This window comes from Pseudochaenichthys georgianus, chromosome 22 (assembly GCF_902827115.2).
Source record: "Pseudochaenichthys georgianus chromosome 22, fPseGeo1.2, whole genome shotgun sequence".
NCBI lineage: Eukaryota > Metazoa > Chordata > Actinopteri > Perciformes > Channichthyidae > Pseudochaenichthys > Pseudochaenichthys georgianus.
The window spans coordinates 21287438-21310569 of record NC_047524.1 but is presented as its reverse complement, the minus strand read 5'-3'; the positions used below and the strand labels follow the sequence as shown (position 1 = coordinate 21310569).

General features: G+C 43.3%; 1 protein-coding gene across 3 annotated transcripts in view; it reads right to left on the bottom strand.

Moving 5' to 3' along the window:
- Window positions 1–522: 522 nt before the first annotated feature.
- The window catches only part of ldlrap1b (low density lipoprotein receptor adaptor protein 1b), a 42321-nt gene continuing 19711 nt past the window's right edge, over window positions 523–23132 (bottom strand). The window contains exons 2-9 of one of the 3 annotated variants that reach the window (XM_071207150.1): window positions 19903–20045; window positions 18792–18904; window positions 16351–16465; window positions 15177–15249; window positions 11626–11721; window positions 7674–7807; window positions 6342–6376; window positions 523–1917 (exon numbers count right to left, since the gene is read on the bottom strand). In XM_071207150.1, the coding sequence (XP_071063251.1) occupies window positions 1779–1917; window positions 6342–6376; window positions 7674–7807; window positions 11626–11721; window positions 15177–15249; window positions 16351–16465; window positions 18792–18904; window positions 19903–19998 (801 nt within the window). In that variant the 5' untranslated portion in view covers window positions 19999–20045 and the 3' untranslated portion in view covers window positions 523–1778. The remainder of the gene's footprint in view (window positions 1918–6341; window positions 6377–7673; window positions 7808–11625; window positions 11722–15176; window positions 15250–16350; window positions 16466–18791; window positions 18905–19902; window positions 20046–23132) is intronic. The other 2 variants (XM_034111370.2, XM_034111369.2) reach the window with 2 other exon arrangements.

Genomic DNA, 23132 nt, shown 5'->3' with positions numbered 1-23132 from the left:
TTTCGATCTTTCAGACAAAGGATGCAAGAACAACCATTATATGGTGTAGGAGCCATGAAACGTAGTAATGAGTTTTGTTTTAATATAAGATATTTGTTTGATCACTATTGATTGGTTAGCTTGGGTTACATGAATATGGTCACTCATTATAATCCTGTTCACCTGCGTGAGGTGTGTGTGGAAGAGAGGGTGACACAGGGCCGTTGTACTTTTTGTTGACCGCAAGTTTAAATGATTGCTTTGGTTAATATAACAATGTCTGTCCAAGGATAATAAGTTGATCATCTCAGTTTTCATTAAACTACATTATTTTTTCAATAGAGTTTTTGATCTCAGCAAGTACTTTTTTGTAGCGCGTGTCACTCAATATCAAACAGGCCCGGCCTCAGCCTCTCAGCGACTTTGTTTGTTTCCTGCTGTCGCTACATATGGAGAGAGAACAGTGAGCAAAATAAGTAGACAAACATTTTTGTAATAAACATCACACAAATACATTTGTACTTTTATAGTTTTTTTTATGTAAATTCATGAATTAAATTAAATTCATACATAAACAATGCCAAAAGTAACACTGGGAACCCTCCCCGAAAAAGTAAACCTGCAAAGTCAATGCAACAATATAATTTAACATATAGTGGTCGAGTGCCGATGAAAAACCTTTTGGACTTCATGTTTTATTTTTTTAACTATGAATCACAGGTGATTAAAAGCAACTTGGTGACAAGGTAGATTATTGTAAGTCGCTTTGGATAAAAGCGTCAGCTAAATGCAATGTAATGGTAGAGACTGTCATATTAATGTGAGTAAAAAAAAAACGACATGACTTGCCTCCACTTTGACATCCAGGTCTGTCCATGAGCCACAGTGGGGTGAAAGACTGGTTTTGTTTCAAATGTGGCGCTATTTGAAGTTTTTGTTTCCTACAATGTTGGAAAAAAGCATTATGAATACCGTGATTTACAGATAAAAAAACTAAACATGAAAAGAGTTAACAGAGGCACTGTATATAAGCCTGAATAATGAGCTTGATGCTTATCGAAGTTAAATACCCTTACATTAAATATGTGCTTTTCAAAGTGGATGAGTGCAAAAAATAGATTTTGCAATAGAAAATAAAAATAAGATTGTCATTTTGTTCGCATCCATTTTTCACACAAGCACTCTTTGACCAAAATACACACACATATTTTTTTAAAGCTTTTGTTGCCCAACAAAAGGCTGAATTCTTGAAGCACATAGGTAGTAACTTTATTATTTTGCATTTCTGGCCTCCACCCGTGACGTTTCCCTCTTATCCAGTTTCTCCATCTCTAGCTAAATCAAATATGTGACAGCACCCTTGTTGACCTTTACCTCATGTAACAACCTGCTCAACATACTCTCACATCTCACTTTGTACATTTATATTCTGTACACACACTTGTTAACGCAATGTACACAAGCACATACCACAAACACATTACTAACAGTGAATGGGTAAACAGACAGAAAAAGGAAGTAATACACTGACTGTAACAAACATTAAATGACTGCATGTGTCTTTCATAGAAAAGGGATAAAATGGTTTGTATTGCTTTGGCCTGTTCTGTGAGCAGCCTGCTCGTGTCTCCGTCTCTGGTCTGCAGACGCACCAGAGAGAGGGCGTGGCAGCAGGGAGAAGGCGGGAAACCTTACTGATAACGTGTCGAAATGTTCGTCTTCTCACAGTTTCCAACCATGTGTTACCAACATCTATCCCCCACGTTTCCCTGTCGTCCTTCTTGGCAGAGGCTCCACTTTTAGAAAGTGTCTTTCTGTGGGGGGAAGTCTATGTCCTCTTGGTCCCATTTGCCTGGGGACAGGCACTCTTCAGTGTTGAAGTCCTGAGGGTTTACCCCAATGTCCAGGACCTGGGGGTTAGTGCGAGACTCAGCGAGTCTGGAGGAACACAAGAAAACACACTTGATTAGAAAATGCCATCATGGAACAGTGATAAAAGAAAATACTGATATTATGAATGACCATTTAATACAATACTCAACCCCACATTTTTATATCAAGAACTCACATGATTCATTAATTCCTATCTTCTTATTTCTTAACAAACACATGCATTTCACTTACCTAACCATGTAAAACACTACTGTATAAATAGTACTCACATGGATGAGTAAAGCTTTATATTGATTTAGCGAAAATGCATGTGGGGAGATTTGGATTATACTGGTTGTGTGATTATATAAATTGTGTGAAAGTGTGTTAACAGATTATTTCATATAGCTTTGCCATTTTAAATGCAGCCCTTACTTTAAGAAAATGAATACGTTTTCTTCAACAATGTATGAGTAATTGATATACACATGATCATTTCAGGGGTTAAGTATAAGAATATTGTGACCAATGTGTGAACAATGGTAGAATGTGTACAGAAAGTATGGACAACAACATAGCCAATAAACAAAGTGGCATTCCTATTTGCAATGAGAACATCATGATCAAATAAAAAATAGAACACAAACAAACATGCCAGACCTGCACATACAAACAATGCAGATTCATCCATGGTGACATCTCATATTACGGAGCCATGGCCCTAACACTGTCGTAACGCTTATGGAGATTCAAGCACTTCCATAGTACCTAAACCAAAAATGTACAGACTCTCAAAGCCCCTATCATCACTTCTAAATTGTATCTATAAAAGCAATCGCAAAACATAAAGTTAAAGGTGGATAGGTAAGTTTGAGAAACCAGCTCGAGTGCGCGAGAAATTGAAAATAGACAACCGGAGAAAATCTGCCACTTCCTTACAGAGCCCGTCCTCCAACACACACAAACGCGCACATGACCAATGAGGGCACGAGATAAGTTTGTGCACAGATGGAAGGCTGACAGGCAGGTAGGCCATCCAGTTATTTTAGCCGGGCCGGCTCAGATGATTGGTCGTGCTTTTTACAGCGCCACGGCTTCAACAGATGACATTTCTTTATGGATTTTTTGTCAAAGCACTTAAGATATTCATTGCTATCGGGATGTTAAGAGCATTCCATGGAATATAACAAAAAGTGTATCTCGAGCAGGTTTCTCAAACTTACCTACCCCACCTTTAACATAATTACCTTACACTCACAGTAATTGTAATATAAGTGAGTGTTTATTTTACCGGCTGCTTAAGTCCTCGCCTACAACACCAGACACATTTCCTTTTCAAGCAAAGCTTTTTTTGGTTTCATAAGAACCCTGTTACCGATGAAATATGTAGTAGAGACACTACTACATTACATTGTGAGGCAGAGACACATAAAACACTTGTGATGAAGACGTGGACACACACTCCGGTTCTGTGGCAGTGAAGCTAGGTGATGGATCAAACTGTGGAGTGACAATGAGGAAGAGTTCCCCCCGTGATGCGTCTCTAATAAAGTTAAACAACCCTTGTTAATGGGATACAGCCTGAAAAGAAAGCGTGAAACTAAATGAGTCTTAATCAACCTGGATGAACACTGACATCCAGACAGATGAGCGGTTTGAATAGTGGGTTGATTGTGGGGACAATGGAGGTGGAAGTCACTATGTCCAGTGAATGACATCGTTACCTGAGTAGGATTCAAAGCTATCCAAACTGCGGCTGGGGGTGCAAAGGAAACATCACAAGTCAGGCAACAATTCAACTCTTCTGAACGGCCTTGCAGTAAAGCGAGTGGATACATTTAGACCACAGTGCGACCTAATGCCTATATTCTTGAGCTTCAACAGAAAGAGAAATCTTATGTATGTCAGGCCCATTTTCCTCAACATTTGCCACACAGAAAACACATGCACATCAAACTGGCTTTTCCTCACTAAGATCAACAGGCACGTCAACGCCTTGAAGGGGCCCTATTATGCCTTTGGGGTTTTCCCATTCGTGTAGATTGTTATTCTTTCACACACACATACGGGTATTGGGCCGAGGGCGACACCGTACTTCCGGTATCCGCCGTTTTACGCGAGATGCAAGCAGGCAGCCGTACACCGTCTAGGTGTTGCTAAGCTTCCTGTACTGAATATCATAGTCTATTGCCTTAATCAATACCTAGTCAACTCTAAAATACCACATATATGCAATGGCATGATAATATTATTGTGACAAGTGGGGTATTCACCTGATGTTTCCAGAAATTAGACGAAATTAGACGTTTTTCCATACATCTGCAGGCTGTCTGTAAGGGCAATCCGACAACCCACACAGCTCTAGTTTACGCTGGTAACGACCTAGAGCACACCCCTCAAGTCCAGAGATGTCATCCGAAGACATGCAGCGATTTCTTCGGTCGTTAATTCAGAAAAAAAACCTAGTGCTAAAATAACTGGATGGCCTACCTGCCTGTCAGGCCTACCTGCCTGTCAGGCTACGTTAGCTAGCTGTTTATATTTGCACTTCCAGGATATTTGCACCTCCAGGAAAAGGGCGTATTTATATATATATATATATATATATATATATGGCGCGTGTTGCATTGTGGGTAGCTCGTGACGTCACTGTGTGTGAAAGAATAGGTTTTTGTGCATGTCAATGGTCTGCAAAGGCTAAAATTCCAAAGTTCCCCCCAGAGGGAATAGCCTCCATTGGACTACTGCGTTTACTTCCGTAACATAGTGCCATCAGTATGTAACCCTCGCGCTTCTATAACTTTGTACGTGAAGGTTTTTACATCTCTAAGTGGTTGACCAATCACAACAGAGCTGGCCAGCTAACCAATCAGAGCAGACTGGGCTCTGGTTTCAGACAGAGGGTGAAAAAGGGGCTGCCGCACAGGCAGGATGAGAAAAACAAAGAGCTTTTTGAACATTAAAGTAAGTAAACATCTCACAGGCACACAATACAAATACGAACCTGAACATGTGTATAATAAAGCCCTTTAAAAGCTCTAACATTACATGGTGACAAACACCCCACAGCCAGCAGATGGCAGTGCTGTCTTTCAAATAGCAATACAATAAATCTCAACACATGGATTTATCTTCATCTCGTAGCAAAAAGTACAATAAAACGTCTCATTTAAGGAAATTCAATGTACCTCACAGGAATTAAAGTTAGGAATAGCCATGTTTAACCTCAGAATGAAAACTTTGGTCTGCAGTTATCTCTATTTGTATTGGGAGGGGGGGAAATGTGCGTGCATCATTTGTCACTTATAGTTGTGAATAATGCCTGTTTCTCTAAAGCTTAATAACATTTACACACATCTCTGTAATTTGTATCTGAAATAATATTGAGGCAGAGCACAACTATCCATTAATCCAAAGCTGATGTCAGTCCTCACGCAAAACGGTTTGCACCACACAGAACCTACCAGCTACCATCATTTACTATTCTCATGCACAGAATCATAAGTCTTCTCTTAATTTTTAATAACTTTCACTCTGACCCCGACTTCACCCAGTACATCAGCTTCTCCTGATGGACAAAGACTTCAAACCGGACCCTCGGGCGGCCCGAACTCATGTCCATTAGAACAAATCTACACGTGGATGCGTGTGTGCTTACGCTGGGAGCATCGTCATTAATCACAGAGCGGGAGATTAATGGCGTTGGTGTGTAATTACAGTGTGCAGACAAATACTCATCTGATAACGGGGCTAAAATGGCCTCTTAGTGCTTGATTACAGATACCGTGGAACCCATTTTCCCTCTCACTAAATGAAAGTGATAGAATTATAAGGCCACTTTCCAATTAGCAGAGGGAATAAAAGGCAGGGCCAGAGGAAATAAATGCACCAATAAACTGTCGGAAGAGTCCTTTTATGGCTGTTGGAAATAAATGGCTGTAAAAGCGCGGTGCGACGTGACAGGAGACTACCGCAGTTTATCCGAGTGTTCTGCTGAGTTAGACTCAATTGCAGCATACATCCCATTAGACTCTATACAGATTAGTTTGTTGAAGGCATAGACAGAGTTTAAGGAATTCCAAATCAACGCATACTTTCCTGTCAACATTGAACCTGCAAATTCTAAGACTTTCTCTGAATGTATTCAAACAGAAAAAGTGTCTTTCCTTTGTAATATATATACCAAGTACTCTCAGCAGCACTCATTTGTAATCACTGTCTTTCTGAGCTCATATAAAAGCAGTGTGTGGGCCTGAGCCGATGGTAAACAGAGCATACAGAAGCAGCATGACTCAGGGGGAGGGACGGCTGTGTCAGGGCCTGTAAACCGAGCCACACTCCTGCCTGTGGGAGCGCACCGTGGTGAACCCAGCAGAGGGAGAGGCTGGGTGTATTGTGAGAGCAGACCAAGACCGCAGGTAGCTATTTCCAGAACAGCAGCCTGTGTGGCTGCAGCCTTTAGGGAAAACCCAAATCTCACGTGTTCTCACCTTGAGAACGCCTCGTCCAGACCGTCCTCCAACTCCTGAAACACAGAACACACACACATGTTGGTTAGTGATAACGTTGAAGTCTCAAGAGATGATAAGTCTGTCCGGCAGTTGCTCAGTGAGTAGGGGCTTGGACTGGGAGCTGTAGGGTCGCCGGTTCAAGTCCCCGACCAGACCTGAAATATGGAGTGTGGACTGCTACTTGGAGAGGTCCCAGTTCAATTCCTGCCCTGCCATGGTGCCCTTGAGCAAGGCACCGGACACCCCCCTGGCGCTGTAAAAAGCACGACTAATCATCTGAGCCGGCTCGGCTAAAATAACTGGATGGCCTACCTGCCTGTCAGCCTTCCATCTGTGCACAAACTTGTCATGTGCGCGTTTGTGTGTGTTGGAGGAGGGGCTCTGTAAGGAACTCTGAAGGAAGGGGCAGATTTTTTCCGGTTGTGTAATTTCAAATTCTAGTGCACTCGAGCTGGTTTCTCCATTCTTACCTTCCCTACCTTTAAAAGTACCAGTCTACCCTCTGGACTTTGTCTGTTTGAGGATTTGAAATGTTAACCTTCTTACGGGTTGAGCTATTTAACTTACTTTATACTTTTTACACGTATATCAAGTACCAAAATTACTGATATAATTACTATTATTATTATTATTATTATTATTATTATTTTCTGAGCCTGGATCATGAGTTGTGGCTGTGGTTCTGTCTGACGCTCACCTAACCATTTACAGCCCCGGAGGATTGTTGACATCCACCTGGACCCATCTTCATCCTTTTCTTATACTTCTACAATGAGCTGTGGGGAGTTTATCCATGTCCGATGTGAGGGTCAAAGGACAGAGGGAGTCGTATTCTGTACAGACTGTAAAACCCCCGGTGATAATGTAAAATGTGTGTATTGGGCTATATAAACAAACTTTGATTGATTGATTAAAACCTCATCAAGTAGTAATATAATGTTAAGCACATGTTTAAGCCTATCCGACTAAAAGCTGGTGAATGATGCTAAAGGGGTGCTGACCAAGCATCTGTATGAGTTGGGAGTGAGAACGTGTTGCACAAGAGCAGTCTCCTCTTGCCTCACATGGTCTCAGGGGGTTTCTCTCAGTTACTTCCACTACCTCTGTAGCTATGTGACCATTTGATAAGGCCAGCTCTGTTCAATAGACTATTGTGTGACTGTGCAGCAGCTGTGTAACTGTAGGGTCCACTCCTTTGGACACAACAGGTACCAGGCACCTCATTAATCAGTGTTGACTGCGTGTATCTCTTCTCGTCCCCATCTTATCGAGCCTGAACAGCTGAAATGTATTGACCAGCCCGACTCTTACCCATACAGTATTGTTGTTCTCTGTGGCATGATTATGCACCGTAAAGGGATCCGATTCAGTCTGCTTTGTTCCTGAGTGGACCAGCGCCATGTTGGCTCCCTCTGCCAAGTCCAGAAGTGTTCCTGTGGCCACCTCTGGAAGGCAAAACAAAAAAGTAAATACATCTAAATGACATGCAAATAAGAATCAGTATCCTTTATTGGTCCCACAGTAGATACATGTACATGGTTACAGGGGACAGTGCAGCTTAAAAGCATGCGTAGAGTAGACTAACACTAAATGAAGAAACAAGTACACATTAATAAAGAAAATATCGAATACGTTTAAATTCAAGGTAAAAAAAAAAATAGGTAGCGGCATAATAAAAGTAATTAAACATATAAAGTAAGTGAAGCAACCTTTCACATTCATCATTAAATTCCAAGCCTACAGACAATTGTTTAATAATGAAGTTAAATGACTTTTTGATGAGATCCTGCGATTATAATATTCATACTCAGGCAACAGACTACAGCAGCACGCACGTACAGTCTATGCATCTTCTCTTCTTCAGCCTCTAATGCACCTCAGCGATGCAGCCATCTGTGGGTGTCATTGTGATGAGTGAGTATGGAGTAACCTCCTGACTCGCACGCCTAAAAAAGGTGACGCCACTGATCTGTAATCAGATTGCCGTGCCCGATGATTAATGTGTGTCAACACTAATTTCTGTCTAGCCTTAAGGCTAATGTTGTCCATCGAGCGAACAGTAAAAGCTCAATGATTTGTACTGTAGCACCACAGCAATTCCCTTGGACTTGTCCACTCTGTCAACACTGAGCTCTAAGGCAGTTGGAGTATTGTGCTGTTATGAAGAAGGCAATAGTGTGGGAGAGAGGGGGGGGGGGGGGTTAAGGCTGCGGCCCCACGAGGACGAATTTGGCCGTTTGCGTTACTGTTTAGTGTCATATAGACCGTTCGGCCACACGAGGACGACCAAATACATTTTCAGATCACTGATAGTGATTGCGCAATAGCCCCGCCTCTCCCCACCTCTTCTGCTCACCTCCGCTTACCCCGCGCCAGTGCTGAAGTGTTTCGCCACCAACAACAACAACAATGGCGGATCGCAGAGTTGCTATCGTGCTCCGGACGCTATTGACCATGCTACAGTTGTTTGTGCAACATCTACAGCAATAATGATGAGGCAATAGCCCCGCCTCTCCCCACCTCTGCTGCTCACCCCCACGTCAAAGTAAACTGCATCCTGAATTCAGATTATTTATCTTTCTCTCGCGAGTGAAGTCTAATCTGACAGGACGGAGACACGCAGCTCTGCTCACCTGCAGCTCCTCCCGCTGCAGCAAAACACACACTTCAAGTCAGATCATCGCCCTTAGCTATTTTAATTACCTCTCAAACTCCCTAAACTAGTTATAAATATGTTTATTTTTACTGTCGGCCGGGTCACTGATTACTGGATCAGCTGCTGCATGAGACAGACACTGACGCTGTCCGAAGAGAGGGAGGAAAAAGAGAGGCTCCGTGTATTTTATCATTATATTATATAGAGTCGTTATTCATTTGTTTTAAAGCTCAATAAATAACAAAGAAGACCTTTGACCGGCACTTTTATAATTTTGTCCGGAAGATTTCAACTTTAATACACGTTGACTGGCGAAAACTCTGCCCGGTTCCCTCGGCCCCCACCGCGGAGAATAAACAGAAGGGCAACCATGACAACCATGCTTCTTCGCTGCTTTTGTGGAGGAAGTTACAGCGCCACGTAGAGGCTCCTGCATATGTACTGCAGCTTCTCCAGCGGTTGGAGCTAAACGGAGCGGTCTCGTGTGGACAGACACTATCCGGATAATTATTGCATGTGGACGGAAGCCGTTTGCGATTGCGTTTGCGTTAATCCTATGCGTTTAGCCGTTTTCGTCCTCGTGGGGCCGCAGCCTAAGACTCATATGATGGTAATACCCCTCAGAGAGCGACTTCGGTGTTTGTTAAGGTGGAAATGAGGCTTTCAGGGCATACGCCAAGCTAGCATGTTTCACTAGAGCTACAAGCAGTGGTCCATTAGTGCATCGCAAACAAATTAATTGGCAATCATTTTTAAAATATGGATTATGTTTCCGAGATCTTTTTTGCATTAACAAGCACAACAACCTATGTAACACTACAGGAAAGAGAACAATCCCTAAAAGCAGAATAGGGCCTCTAAATAAAGTAAATTATACATTGTTGATTTGAGACTGTTATTCGGACCAACACAAATCTATGTGAAGATATAACTGTGGTTTCTGGGGATTGTCGAAAGCATTTTTTCAAATTGTTGACGTTTTATATAGTGAATGATTAATCGATAGAAAGCAGGCTGAATCGTCCATAATGCCATTTGTCTTTCTTTGTTCTCACGGAGAGTGTATGCCTGCTGCCAAGAGAAACAGCTCTGCACCCGCTCCAATCTTCACCAGTCCTTCATGTTCATGCAACTGATCAGATATTCTCCACTGGTGATCATGATCATTGAAGGCCAAATGCGTAATAAAAAAGTAATGACGCTTTTAAGACAACGACTATGAATAAACTCTTTGTCTGCAGATTGTTATAGATGTATTATATGCGTTTTAATTGCTACATGTAAGCCTTTAAAGACGATAACAGATGGGATGATCCGGCTAAATCCCGACCAATCAGGGCGACACAGGAAGAAGTGGCATGCCTATCTTGTAGCCTCTGTGAGAGGCCTGGCGCCAGGAGAGAGCAGAGGGTATCATGTCTCATGAATACATCTGACTCACCTCTGACAACACAACTGATCCTGAGAGTCTGACTCAGTGGCATGCCATTCGCTCGGCCAAAGTGAATACATGGTGCATAGGAGTAGCTTTCTGATAGCTCTAAAGCTCGGCTGTCCCCAATCTTTGCTTCAGGGAAGGACGGCAATGCTCAGCCTGTTTTGAAAGGCACTCGGCAGCTTCTCCCGTGTATAACTCTGCTGTACAATTACGCCAATTTGCTGTACAGAAATACAATCTGCTGGCAGCCAAATGGCCCACCGTACGGTCAGTGGGATAACGTTTCTCCAATAACGCACACCGAGCCTCATGGGGATCATCCTTACAGCCCGTGTGGGCCACAGCCCCAAATATAGTGTCGGATCAGATTTATGATGAGAGATCACTCTCTGGCTGGAGGCCACCTGGCAGGGTGGGGGGGGGGGTTTGCATCAGTGCAAAGCTGATGTTTTTAGATGTTTTTTAAGGTTTTTCTGCTTGAAAAAGAAACTGTACAGTAACCGCTCATGTGTGAAAGGGAAACAGGCACGAACAAAACAGGATAACGAGAGAAATGAGAAATAAGTGAACAGCCATTGTGCCACTGGCATCAAGATGCTCCTCAGCTTATTGACTCCTAGAGCGAGGGCATTACATGGAACTAATAATGCCTTAAGGTTGTCTGGCTCACTGGACGCCAACAGCTCGTTTAAAAGGCCTGAGCCACGTCTAAAGTCCTGGACATCTTAGTTCATCTACTCAAACAATGGCCTCTTTCATGCTCTCCATGCAAACAGGGCTGTAATTGTTCTTCTAAAAAGCAGAAAGAATATGGTTGTTTTTCCGTGAACAGTTCTCTATTGTTGTAAATGTCACGGGGATTGGTGAACCAGGATTTGTTTGTAATGGATCCACAACACGGCTTTCAATTTTCCTAATTAAAACCACCATCATCATCATCATCATCATCATCATCATTGCCATTATCATTACATAAATAGACCACTGAAAATGTCATTTGCTGTTTATTGCAATGAAGCTAGCGTGAAAGAATAACGCAGATTGTTGTCAGCTGACCTGCATCCTCAATAGAAGCAAACCTGGCTGATTACTCTTTCTCCCCCCCCCGAAGCTACGATTCCTGACAGAAAGGGCGAGAGAAAGACGTGATGATGGGTGACATGACTCACCTCCTCCCTTCAGGCTGCCCAGGCTGGCCGAGCTGTCCGACTGCGAGCTGCTGGCTGCTTCTCCGTCTGAACCCGACTTCACTCTCTTCTCTTTGTCTGTGTGAGTGGTGGAGGAGGACAACAAGCAGTCAGTCAAACTGTGACTCAGGACCTTGTAACCACAGGGTGATACTTAAGGCGCCGTTTACCTTTCTAGCTGCTTAAAATGTTTCTCTAACCAAGCATATCACAAGTGTAAACAAATTAGCGGCCGTAAATTGGCAGACAAGGCCGTTACTCAGGCCATCTGCCAGCTGAAACCTAGAGGGACCTCGAAAGACTGTAACACACACAGCAGTAAATACATTAAGTGCAGCATTTAAATAGAGCAGGCATGGCATCTGGGTCAGAGGGATAATACGCTGCAAACATTCTCACCTGCTGAGAAGAAGGCTTTCAGCTCTCATTGTGTTTCACCCTCTCTTAAACTCATTCTAGAGAAGAGGGATCGCACTTATCAAGCATTTTCAAAATGTCTCCTTGGAATTGCACTGAAGGTCAACCCAGGACTTCACACACTTGTGACTCATCTGTAAAACGTCCCGATGAAAACAAGTCGTACACTGTTTAATAAGCCTTTCAGTTACACCCCTTGTTAACGGTTGTTTTTTTACATAACGAGTGAAAAAGGTTGTGTCATACAGTCTTGAACCCATATCATCAAATGTAATAGCTACATTATTTTTTGAAATAGCCCAAATACAAATGATACGAGACCCTATAAAGCTATTTCACCTATTTTAATTAAGTTACACCTAATCTCACTGAGGAGTCATGTGCATCATGGAGGCTCATAAGGGCCATGAAAGTTAGATGTATTACTTCCAAAGTGTTCGACAGAATAATGTCTGTTGTGCAGCGGCTTGTTCCTCCTCACGATAAAGCACAACATTGTGAGGGAATCCGTTTCTGCTGAGGCGGCATGGTTGCTCCTGTGCATCTTATAGAAAGTCTTCAATATTCTCGTGAGTAACTTGTGCGTCCCAAAACACCCTCCTCTCACTCTCTGAATGAATACCATCTCCAGGTCTCTAACCGGTTCGGACTCTTCTGTCGGGAGTGTTATACAGGTTGTCTGCATGTAAATGGTCTGCAGAGTCTAAAATAAAACACACAATGAAAGTTCCTTGTTCCTTATAGCTGCTAACAGATTAAATGCTTTTACTTCTGCTCCTATTAGTGGAAATGCATCTTTCCACACTGTCTACTTCCTAAAACATCACCTTTCCCAGGGTATGAAGGCTAGGCAGACGCCAACACAGGAAACAGCTTTTGAATAAGTGTGAACTCTTACCAAAACAGAAATGCACACTCACTGTAACTCAAGCTTCCTATACTGTAAGTACAGATTAAATGTCCATGACTGTTTAACGAGAAGGAGATTGTGTTTCATCCTCATCCTAAGTCTAAAAAAAGCACCACATCCCATGAGCCCAGGTAGCCAAGTGATGACAGTGTTACACAACTTTCCCCTGGAGCGACTGTATCCCCCCTCTGCCTCTCCAGAGCATCGTTTTTCAGCCAGCTAAACATGGCAGCAACATACGAATCTGCTCAGTTCAAAGCCAGCTGTAGTGTTTACAGTGAATATTCAATGAACACAGATGTATGAGCAGAGATGAGAGCAGTAATATACAGAGGAATGTGGGTCAGGAACGCGTGGTGGGCTGCGGAGAACCACTGTGGGTGTGGGAGGAGAGTCGGTAAGAAACAGCAGCAGTAAACTAGACACAGTAGATATCCCCTCTTCCTGCTCTGATCCTCCAGGGTCTTGTCACTTTAATGAAACAGACTCCAATGGATGTGTCCCCCTCTCCCTATCTCCCCTTCTTCTTCTTCTACTCTCTTTGTGAAAATATCCTTTCCCCCCGCCATGACCCCACCAGCTTGACACGAGTTCTCCTTCATCAGTGACACCGCACTGAACTGGGAGAGAACAGCTCGGCAAATGTAACTGCTTAGTAGGCCCGCTTAGAAAAAGACGACGGCGAAGAACGGCGAGGGCAGGAAAAAAAAAAAGAAGAAAACTTAAAGGGTGATAGAGGAGGCAGCAGGTTTAATATTCAACTCCAAGTTACAAACAACCACATGAAGAGGCGTGAGGAAAGGAGCCCGTGGCCTTGATGTTGGAGGAAAAATAATCCCTCCCTTAGATTGGAAATGTGCATCAAAACACACAGCAGAAGAAGAACATGTAGGAATGTGGAGTGAATAGAAAAGGATGTATACAGTGCCAGTGTGTGTCTCTAAAGAACGGCATAAATAAACTCGCCTTCGCGCAGAGACAGGATCAATGGCACTGACACTGAATCTGCCAGGGGGTTGAGATCCCGCTGACACACGCACACAATCATTTTCCTTTCTCTTTTACACACCCCCCGTCCCAGAAGCCCCCGCTGCCCCGCCTTTCATGCTCTCTTGCCCTCTCTCCTCATCAACCATCCCCCCCCCTCCTTCTCTCTCCTCGCCTAACCTCCTTCTAAGAAGCAGAAGCGAGCGCTGTGATGGGGGGGGGGGGGGGGGGAGGAGGAGAAGGGGAAAGAGGAATAACTCCACAAAGGGGGCGGGGTCAAGGTGCCAGGTGCAAAACAAGACAAGACGGCAACAAAGGAATAAATCACGAATAAATTCAAAAGGGCGCCTTCGACACTCGTGGAGAAGATTGGAGGGGAGGGGGGGGGGGGGTGCAGAAACCTGTATTATGCGAGCTGCTCATTTACACTGGAGTCATACATGCAGTAAATCACATGCGTGTTCTGCTGAGCTGTACAGAAGAATGTGTGTGACACCAGGCTTACAGTGCACAGATTGCCTGCTGTGTCCACGGAGGTGCCTGAACATGCACTGTCTGCTTGTTTCCTCAGCGTAGTCTACTATTAAAATGAATGCCATTAAAAGAGGTTGCATGCCTCACAAGTCTGACGTGAAAATATAAATATGTAATGGAGGAGAAAATGAACATGTTTGCACTTCAGATGAAACCCATCCGAGGGAAATCCCAGCCTCCCACACGGCTGAGTCCTGCTCTCACTGTAAAAAGGAAGATTTACCTCCAGTCAGCCCACCTCTGCCCCGGGCTCACCTTAACTCCTCTCCACCCCCCCGGTGTCGATACCCAGATGACTCTTTAACCATGACTGAGCTGTCTGTAATAGAGAGGCTTCACTAAACTAAAGCATGTCTCTGTTCTCAGGATAATGATTTAACCACTGTTAGGGCGACGTCTTTAATCACCGGGGACATTCCTCTACTGCATGTGAGGGTTTGAGGTGAGAAGTCAGTAAATAGTTCTGCAGTATATCACACGACCCCTGTCAAGGCTGAGAGCCATTTTTACCTCCACGTTGTTTGGAAAACATCGGGATAAAAAAAAGACAGGACCTTTGTTAAGACGGAAGACACAGTGTGTGTACAGTAAATGGAGAGACTGACAACGGCGGGGGAGGAGAGGGGAAGGAACATTTGCACTCCTCCGTCACACTTCTCTGGTTGTCTGGGGCGACCATGCGTACCTTCCTTGGCAGCCTGCCAGAATTCAAATGCCACTCTGAAAGCCTGAGCCACCGTTAGGGTCACCGCCTGGGCCTGTGGGGGGGGGGGGGGGGAGGAGCAGAGGGAAAAGGTGAAGTCAAAAAGGGAAGATGAGTATGCAATGCTTCCACATACAGTAAAACTACAGGAGGAAAAGAAACCCGTAGGCTCCATGACGAGTTGTTTATGTAACAGGGAGGATACGTGGCCTTTCTGCCAGAACTAAATTAGTGAGGGGAAGGAAAAGGAGGGAGTGGCTCCCTCATTCTGCAAACCTCCAGGGATGGAGAGAATGCCACAGAGGGATGACAGCCCCTGTCATCCCTCTGTGGCATTCTCTCGGGGGGCCCCTTTAAGTTCTCACTCCTCACCTTTCTCTTAATACTTGGACATTTGCATACATATAAGTAAAGTGGTTCAAAGTGGCAGATGTCCTGAGGTCTCTCTGCAACACACTATCTGCATAGAGTGCTTTCCACACGCTGCCAGGAGCAATAGCTGTGTGAAACACCTGAATGCAGAATCCTGCACCGTACAGAATCTGCAGCCTGAAGCTGTTTTTCACTTTACATTTATTTATATGTAACCCATGGCATTAAATGCATAGTTCAAGGTGGTGGGCAATTTCATTTCTTGGGAATTCGTTAAAAATATATATGGCACTTTGGTTTGCTCAATATGAAGCCGCAGCCAGGAGGTGAATATGTAATACAAAAAGGAACATAAGGTTACAGCTTTTCAGAACGGTGGGAAAAACTAGCTACCAGAACTAATAAATCATACTTATTGACAGGTTACTTTTTTGTTTATTCTGCACAAATACACAATGTTCAAACAAGTTGTGTTCTTGGACTTGCATGATGAATAATTAACTAGGGAGGTATACAAGTGCTGATAGGAGGATTTTATTGGCTTCAGTTGGTACAGAGCCAGGATACCCATTTCCCCTTGATCCCAGACTGTATGCTAAGCTAACCTGATACCTGGCTGTTGCTTCATATCTAAAATACACAAAGGTGATATGAATGTTAGTCTTGGCAAGAAAGCAAATGTTCAAGTGTTCCTTTATTTAGAAAGGGGGAGATCTGGTAACAGCCTACTGTGCACACAAGTGGTGTTTCAGGTACATGTAGACGCAGAAAATCATTTACGTACCATTTTTCTCTTTGTGCAGAGGAAGGCATGACACTGCAACGTCTCGTTGTGTTGGCTCTGGACGATGTAGGCAAACACTTTGTCATGTATCTTGTCCGCTGTGCAATATGATATTCTGAGGGGGGGGGGGAAACACACATTTAATAAAAACTGCAAGATTTAAAGAGTCATGCAGGGCCATCGTGCAACTTCATCTGCACTAAGCCGTTAAGCTAGTCCAAGCAATCTCATTTAAAAACGGTTCCATCTAGCAATTCTTAAAAAAAGGAAAAAGAATGCCATTCATGAAACCAGCTGCACGCACAATCTCAGCGCTCTGCACATGGTCACGCACACGCACAGCTGTTTGCAGGTAGAGCTGCACAATGTCGTGTTTTTGAACTGAACACGTGAGTGGACATCTGTGCGATTTCCCAAAAGGGATGCAGTTTCAAACAAGTCGCTACATCACACTCCCTCTGTGTCCACCTGCCACACACACACACACACACACACACACACACACACACACACACACACACACACACACACACACACACACACACACACACACACACACACACACACACACACACACACACACACACCACACACACACCACACACACACACACACACACACCACACACACACACACACACACACACCCACACACACACACACACACACACACACACACACACACACACACACACACACACACACACACACACACACACACACCACACACAACCCTAACCAAGTCTTCACCCTAAAATTAATGATTCCCCTTATGGGGACCTCCAATTTGTCCCCATAAGGGAGGAGAGTCCCCACACGTGACTGTGTAAACAGATGTAGGTCCCCACAAGTATAGTAATGCTAGGACACACACACACAGTTTAAAATGACAGCGCTCAGATTGGGCCTGGCCCCTGTTGAAAGGTACATGAAAAGACTCACGCAGACACAGGTGATTGTTTTTGTCCCGGGGGACGGAGGTTGTCTGTCCAGAGTTTTAGGAGAGATATCATTCTTGCTCGTCAGTCCCAGGTGCAGAGTCGGGATTTGAAATGACACTGAGATGCTCCACAAATAGCTTTTCTCCATCGTTTGATGATCATGCCGTGTAGTATACCAAAGTGACCGGTGCGCGGGCCAAATGGGGAGGAAGGCCCACAACGATGGAGGAAGGCTATAATGAATGTGTGCCATCTGTCCTCCCTCTCCCCTTGGAGCATTAGCACTGTGCTCAAACTTCACAGCGGGATAGTCTCACATTCGGTTAACTAATGACTACGGGATAAGAGGCGTGGATATAATAAATAAATAAAAACAAAGGAGGAAAAGTTTGGGCGGTTTAAGAACCGTAGCTGCAGGCTGCACAATGGAGATTTACGGGCTAATGTTTGGGAGGGAGGGCGACGGGGAAATTAGGTGTCTAGGCAAATCCATTACTTTTATTGGTCGTCTGTCTTATGAGCAGATGTCCATGGGAGGACCGATCCAATGGGGTGCGAGATACAGCCAGATGCTTTACGTCTCCACACCATCCTGAGGTCACAGCTGGACTCACCTTGCGCAGTCGGCCTTCTAATTGCTGCAGTATTTACCTCATGTTCTACAAATGGCAGAATATATCAGAGTATTAGCAGTGTAGCAGTTTTCTGGCCAAGCATCACAAAGGAGTGGGGTTGTATGCTTTGTTTTTTTTTGCACACAAATAAAGGGAAGCTTGTGGCAATAAATTCAAAGGTTGAGGTTGTCGGGTTAGCCCAGCGATGTACAGGAAGACAATCCTGTATGAGAAGTGAGCTCCAAATGATCATTCTTAACGGCCAGGAACAGTTCTTCCATGACAGGGGATGTCAAATCAAGCAGGTGGGAGAAATGTAACTGTTGCATAAATCATAAGGTGACAAAGAAAAGCCTGAAAGATGAAGTAAAAAAGAAATCTAACTCTAGGATGACTTAAGAATAGAATAGAGATTTGTCCTCAATCTGCCAGAATTTAGGAGAAATTATTCAACATAAGCCTTTTGCGTGTAAAAATGATTTAAAGTCCCACATCTCCTGGATCAATGTAGAATTTTAGAAAAGTTATTCAAACTTGGATTGTAAGCTTGAGGCCAATAGAGGTTAGGCAGCTTTAAGCATGCAAGCTGCAGCAGGCAAGTGAGATCTGTTTACATTTACTAGGGAGAATTGGTGTCTGTCTCAAAGTCAGACATACAGCTGATGGCATACAAGGTTAGATTGATGAGACATACTGCTGTCTTTACACACACATATTACACTGTCTGGGAATACCATACCTGCTCTTAAACTTGCATCCACCCCGTGATGGATGAGAACAAACAACAATTTTTTTTATTTAGCTGATAAGGACAAGCTAAAGTATTTCAGACCTGGGACCAGCCGGCTGAGTCAGGGACACAGGATGTGTAGTTGAGGAGCACTGACCTGTATATGGAGATATTTTCTATCATCTGGTTGGAGGCACTGTCGTAAAGGATGATTCCTCTTGGGGAGACCGTTAATGTGACTTTCTGGAGTTTTTTCCCACTTGCTTTGGCCTGGAGGAAAGGGAAAAGGAAAGTCAATCCAGTGAAAAGTTAAAAAAAATGACAACAAATATTTCTTTGTTTTGACAGTACTTTCTGCTTTATGTAGACAAGAGATTTCTAACATTTCTCTGTGTAAAAACCTTTGAATCTATTATGTCAACAAACGGAAAGAAGCATTTTCAGGGTGGCTTTGTGAAATGTTCAGATTTCTATTCCAGAAATGTATGCAAATAAGCACCTGTTTAATGAAGAGAAAGCCACATTTGCATGTTTAATCAAATATTTCTGAAAACATGAATAAAATGTACCTTATTTTATGTCCCCTCTTAACAACCCTACAAACACCTCCTCAGAAATTAAGTGTGTGCGAGTGAGGGATATCCAGAGTAAATGACTTCCTATTGGCCTGACAAAATGTTTCTTTAAACCAAGTGCACTACAGGACCTATTACAGGAAATTGATAACTTAAAAATATCCCATTCGGCAGAATAACATCCTTTTTTCAGAGGGCTTCCAAGGGCGGCCAACAGATTAGGCCCAATCAGAGCCCACGTCTCCCTCCCCATACATCACCGTGTCGGGAGTCCCACCACTCTGCTGCCGCTAACTTCATTATCCAGTGAGCTGCCAGATCCAATAACATTAAGCCCTTTCTACCATGATAAAGCAGGCTGAGCCATATACTGAGCAACAGTGTCCAAACTAATCGCATCCTCTTCTAAATGTCATCGGGGGCCACGGGGGAGGAGGGCAGGGAGCCAAACAGTCACTTTTCACAGAGGTGTCATCCAGGTCAGAAGCAGGAGGAAGCTACTGGGTGAGTATGATTTTCAAGTTGTGCAGGCGGGGAGGTGGGAACAAAGTGGAGAGTTGGAGAGAAACACATTTTGTGAATAGGCAGTGTGTGTTTGTGTGTTTGTGTGTGTGTGTGTGTGTGTGTGTGCACATGCGTGTGTGTGTGTGTGTGTGTGTGTGTGTGTGTGTGTGTGTGTGCGTGGTCTCTCACCGTGGCCACTATCCTCTTGACAGCGGCCGCAGACAGCTCCTCTCCTTTGGGCTGCTCAACCATTGTGACCCCCAGGTACTTGAGCTGGAACACCATCCCCTCCAGAAGGGTCTCCCTGGTGTCCGTCCAGTTCTCTGGAAGCTCTGCAGAGGAGACATAAGAGACACGCATCAGTGACTCCGTGCTCATCAGCAACCCGGCTGCTACTTTCTACTGTAAGGCAGGCTGAGAGAGATTCTGTGAGACAACACGTCAGGACAGAACAGCAGTCAGCCTAGGGACGACCACTGAATGAACACTTCATGTCACCTTTATCCCCGCACAAATGATTGCTATTCAGAATATTATTAACCCAATAGTACTCTTAAAACTCCTAAAATAGAATCACTTTACCGCCTTGCATTTTGTTAAGAAACGGGTAATTTTATTTATTGTAGCCTTTATTTAACCAGGTGAAGCCCCTTGAGATCAAGAGATCTCTTTTTCAAGGGTGGCCTGCAGGACATTAGTTACACATGTAACATAAAAACAACAGAACAACAATAAGGATGACATACAACAGTTTACAAAACTCTATTTACAGTGACACATTTATCACAGAAAGGACATCTATTCGGGTGGAAAACCAATTCAAAAATCTTACATTTTTAAATAATTGTTTGTATTTGGTTTTTTATAATAAAAACAGAGCTTTTCTTTTGGTGACTTTTTATAATAAAAATAAATTATGAATAAATTAATACATGAAAATATATATATATAAAAAAAGACCCTCACATTAATAAAGGATACAAAACACAAAATTGAAGAATAGCACACTTTTGTCTGTCACATGTATTCCTGTTTTGTTAGTCAGGGTATATCTTTCCCTCCTCTACCAAGATAGTGTTTTTCATCCAATATTCACTTTAATATCCTACTCCCCCCCCATCCCTAATTGCCTCATCTAAACACCCAGCTGATGACTTTACAACTTTTTTTTAAAAAGGTGTTAAATAAAGGTTCAAGAGATTAAACTGGTCCCTGTTAACTGTTTGCCAACACTCATTTACAATCCTGCCAATTTTGTTCGACGAAGTTATTGGTAAATGTATCTCCTCCAGCGTTCGATATGATGACACTTAACTGGATTGGATACAACAGCAGCCAAATCATATCCTCATTATGGGTGCGTGTAAATGAGCTCTTGCTATTCCTCTAGGCAAAAGCAAGAGCTCCTATGTAATGGATATTGGCTGAACAAATGAGACATATGTGAGCATACTCTTAGTTTTAATGGTCATCTATTTGGCCAGCTACATTGCTTTTGTGCCAGGCTGAACATTATGGTCAACTCTTTCTCTCCACAAATATTACTGATGATGTACTTCTTTGTATGTTGGTCCACGATGTAAAAAGTTTCACCGTTTTGATACAGGTTCAAGAGATGAAACAGGTCCCTCTTGAATTGTTGTACTCATTTACAATCCTGCCAACTGCTGCCGGTGAAGTCATTCATAAAAGATATCTCCTCCGGCGAACGAGACAGTGACGCTTATTCAGGACTCAATATTGTACATTTTGTCTGTGGCATGAAACTCTGAGGCTGTGGTTTGGATTTCTTTTATCGGAGGAAGACTGTGAGCTGCTTGAGGCGATGCTCTTCTCTCCATATAATATCAATAATCTGAAGAAAGCCTGGGGCGCCTGCTGGTCCTAGGACTACTCCACAACGATGGAGCAGTGAAAGGGAATAGAGGAACTTGTGAGACCTGACCTGCCTTTACATCAAATCAATAAGACCAAGATGTTCAGCAGCTTTCAAACTGACCAAAGAGTTAGAGCGGAAACACCATTTCAGAGTGAGAAAAATAGTATATGAACAATAGAAGACGTGTGCTACTAATTTCTCATCTGCAAAATGTCCAGTACCCGGGCAAGTAAAAACTACTTTTAAAGTGATATAAATCCTTTTTTTACTTTGTGAACCCCATCACTTGGCCTAAGAACCCCTATTATATAGGGAACCGCTTGGAACCTGTGGCAGAGGCTAACATATTATATTCCCTTTTACAACGTTCAAACCAAGCCAACCCTGAGTGGTTATGGTAATAATTCTCTAAATGCAGCTCCAACCAAACCCATCCTTAAGTAATGGGTGTGTCTGAAATGAACACTCATTTCAAGGTCAAGGTCTTTGGGCTCAACACACCACCAGGCTGTAGTCCTGTGGTTACATTAGTGCCTGTATAAGTATCACCCTAACTGTAATATGACCTCAGGCGAGGAATCATTAGCTCCTATTCACGGACTAAATCAAGTAACCAAGTGGTCCAAGTGGACTAATGAGTGTCCATTACGAGGTGTGGCCACTTAAGACATTAGCAGACACAAATAAGATGGGGATAATACAGGCTCATCCTCAGCTAGCATGAAATTATAACCTTTAGTGCTAGCTCCTGTTATTTCAATCAACAGTGAACTTGAGTCCAGAGATTTTCAGCGTTTACCAAAGGCAACATAGAGAACCGCAGTGACGCGTCCTAAAACCCGGAAGTAAATTAGCATTTTTAGCACTTCCGGTTCCTTCGTCAAAAAGCAATGCATTTTCTCCATAGGGTTTTGGAAAATAGCTGGAAATAAGGTCTGTGGTTGACACAAATTTAAGAGATAAATCACGTTTTGTTCTACGACATTAAATACATCAGCAGTGACCCCACTGGTGATTTTTGAAGAGTTTACGTGTCTGAAAAACGATGGTTGTTACCGAGTGGCTGAATAGGACTACAGAAATTGTCGAGGCCGTTGTACGTCATTACACCACACACGTAAACACTCCTGCTAAATTTGTTTTCCCCTGTGTTCTGCTTGAAAGCAAGTACCTGCCTATCTTTAGTATCTGTAGTATCTTTATATCTATATCTGACCATTAGAATCTGTATTTTTGAAATTGTCGTTTTTAACACCGTAGTTTTACAAATTATAGAACAATTAATTACCAGTGTTTTCCAATCTTACTCTGCAGTTCGTTTCGTTGGCTAACGTTAGCTAAAGCTAGCGCTACTAGTTAGCTACGCAATGGTTTGTTGCTTTGCTCCGGGTTAGGTCTTCGCATGAAACGTGCTCGTTCTATCGTTTCCCGGCCAATGTTTTCCAAAGGAGAGTCTGGATTTGTGCCATGAGGTAAGCTGACGTTACATTTTTGTCCATGTCACGGTGAAATTTAAATGATGGGTACTGACTGTATCGCC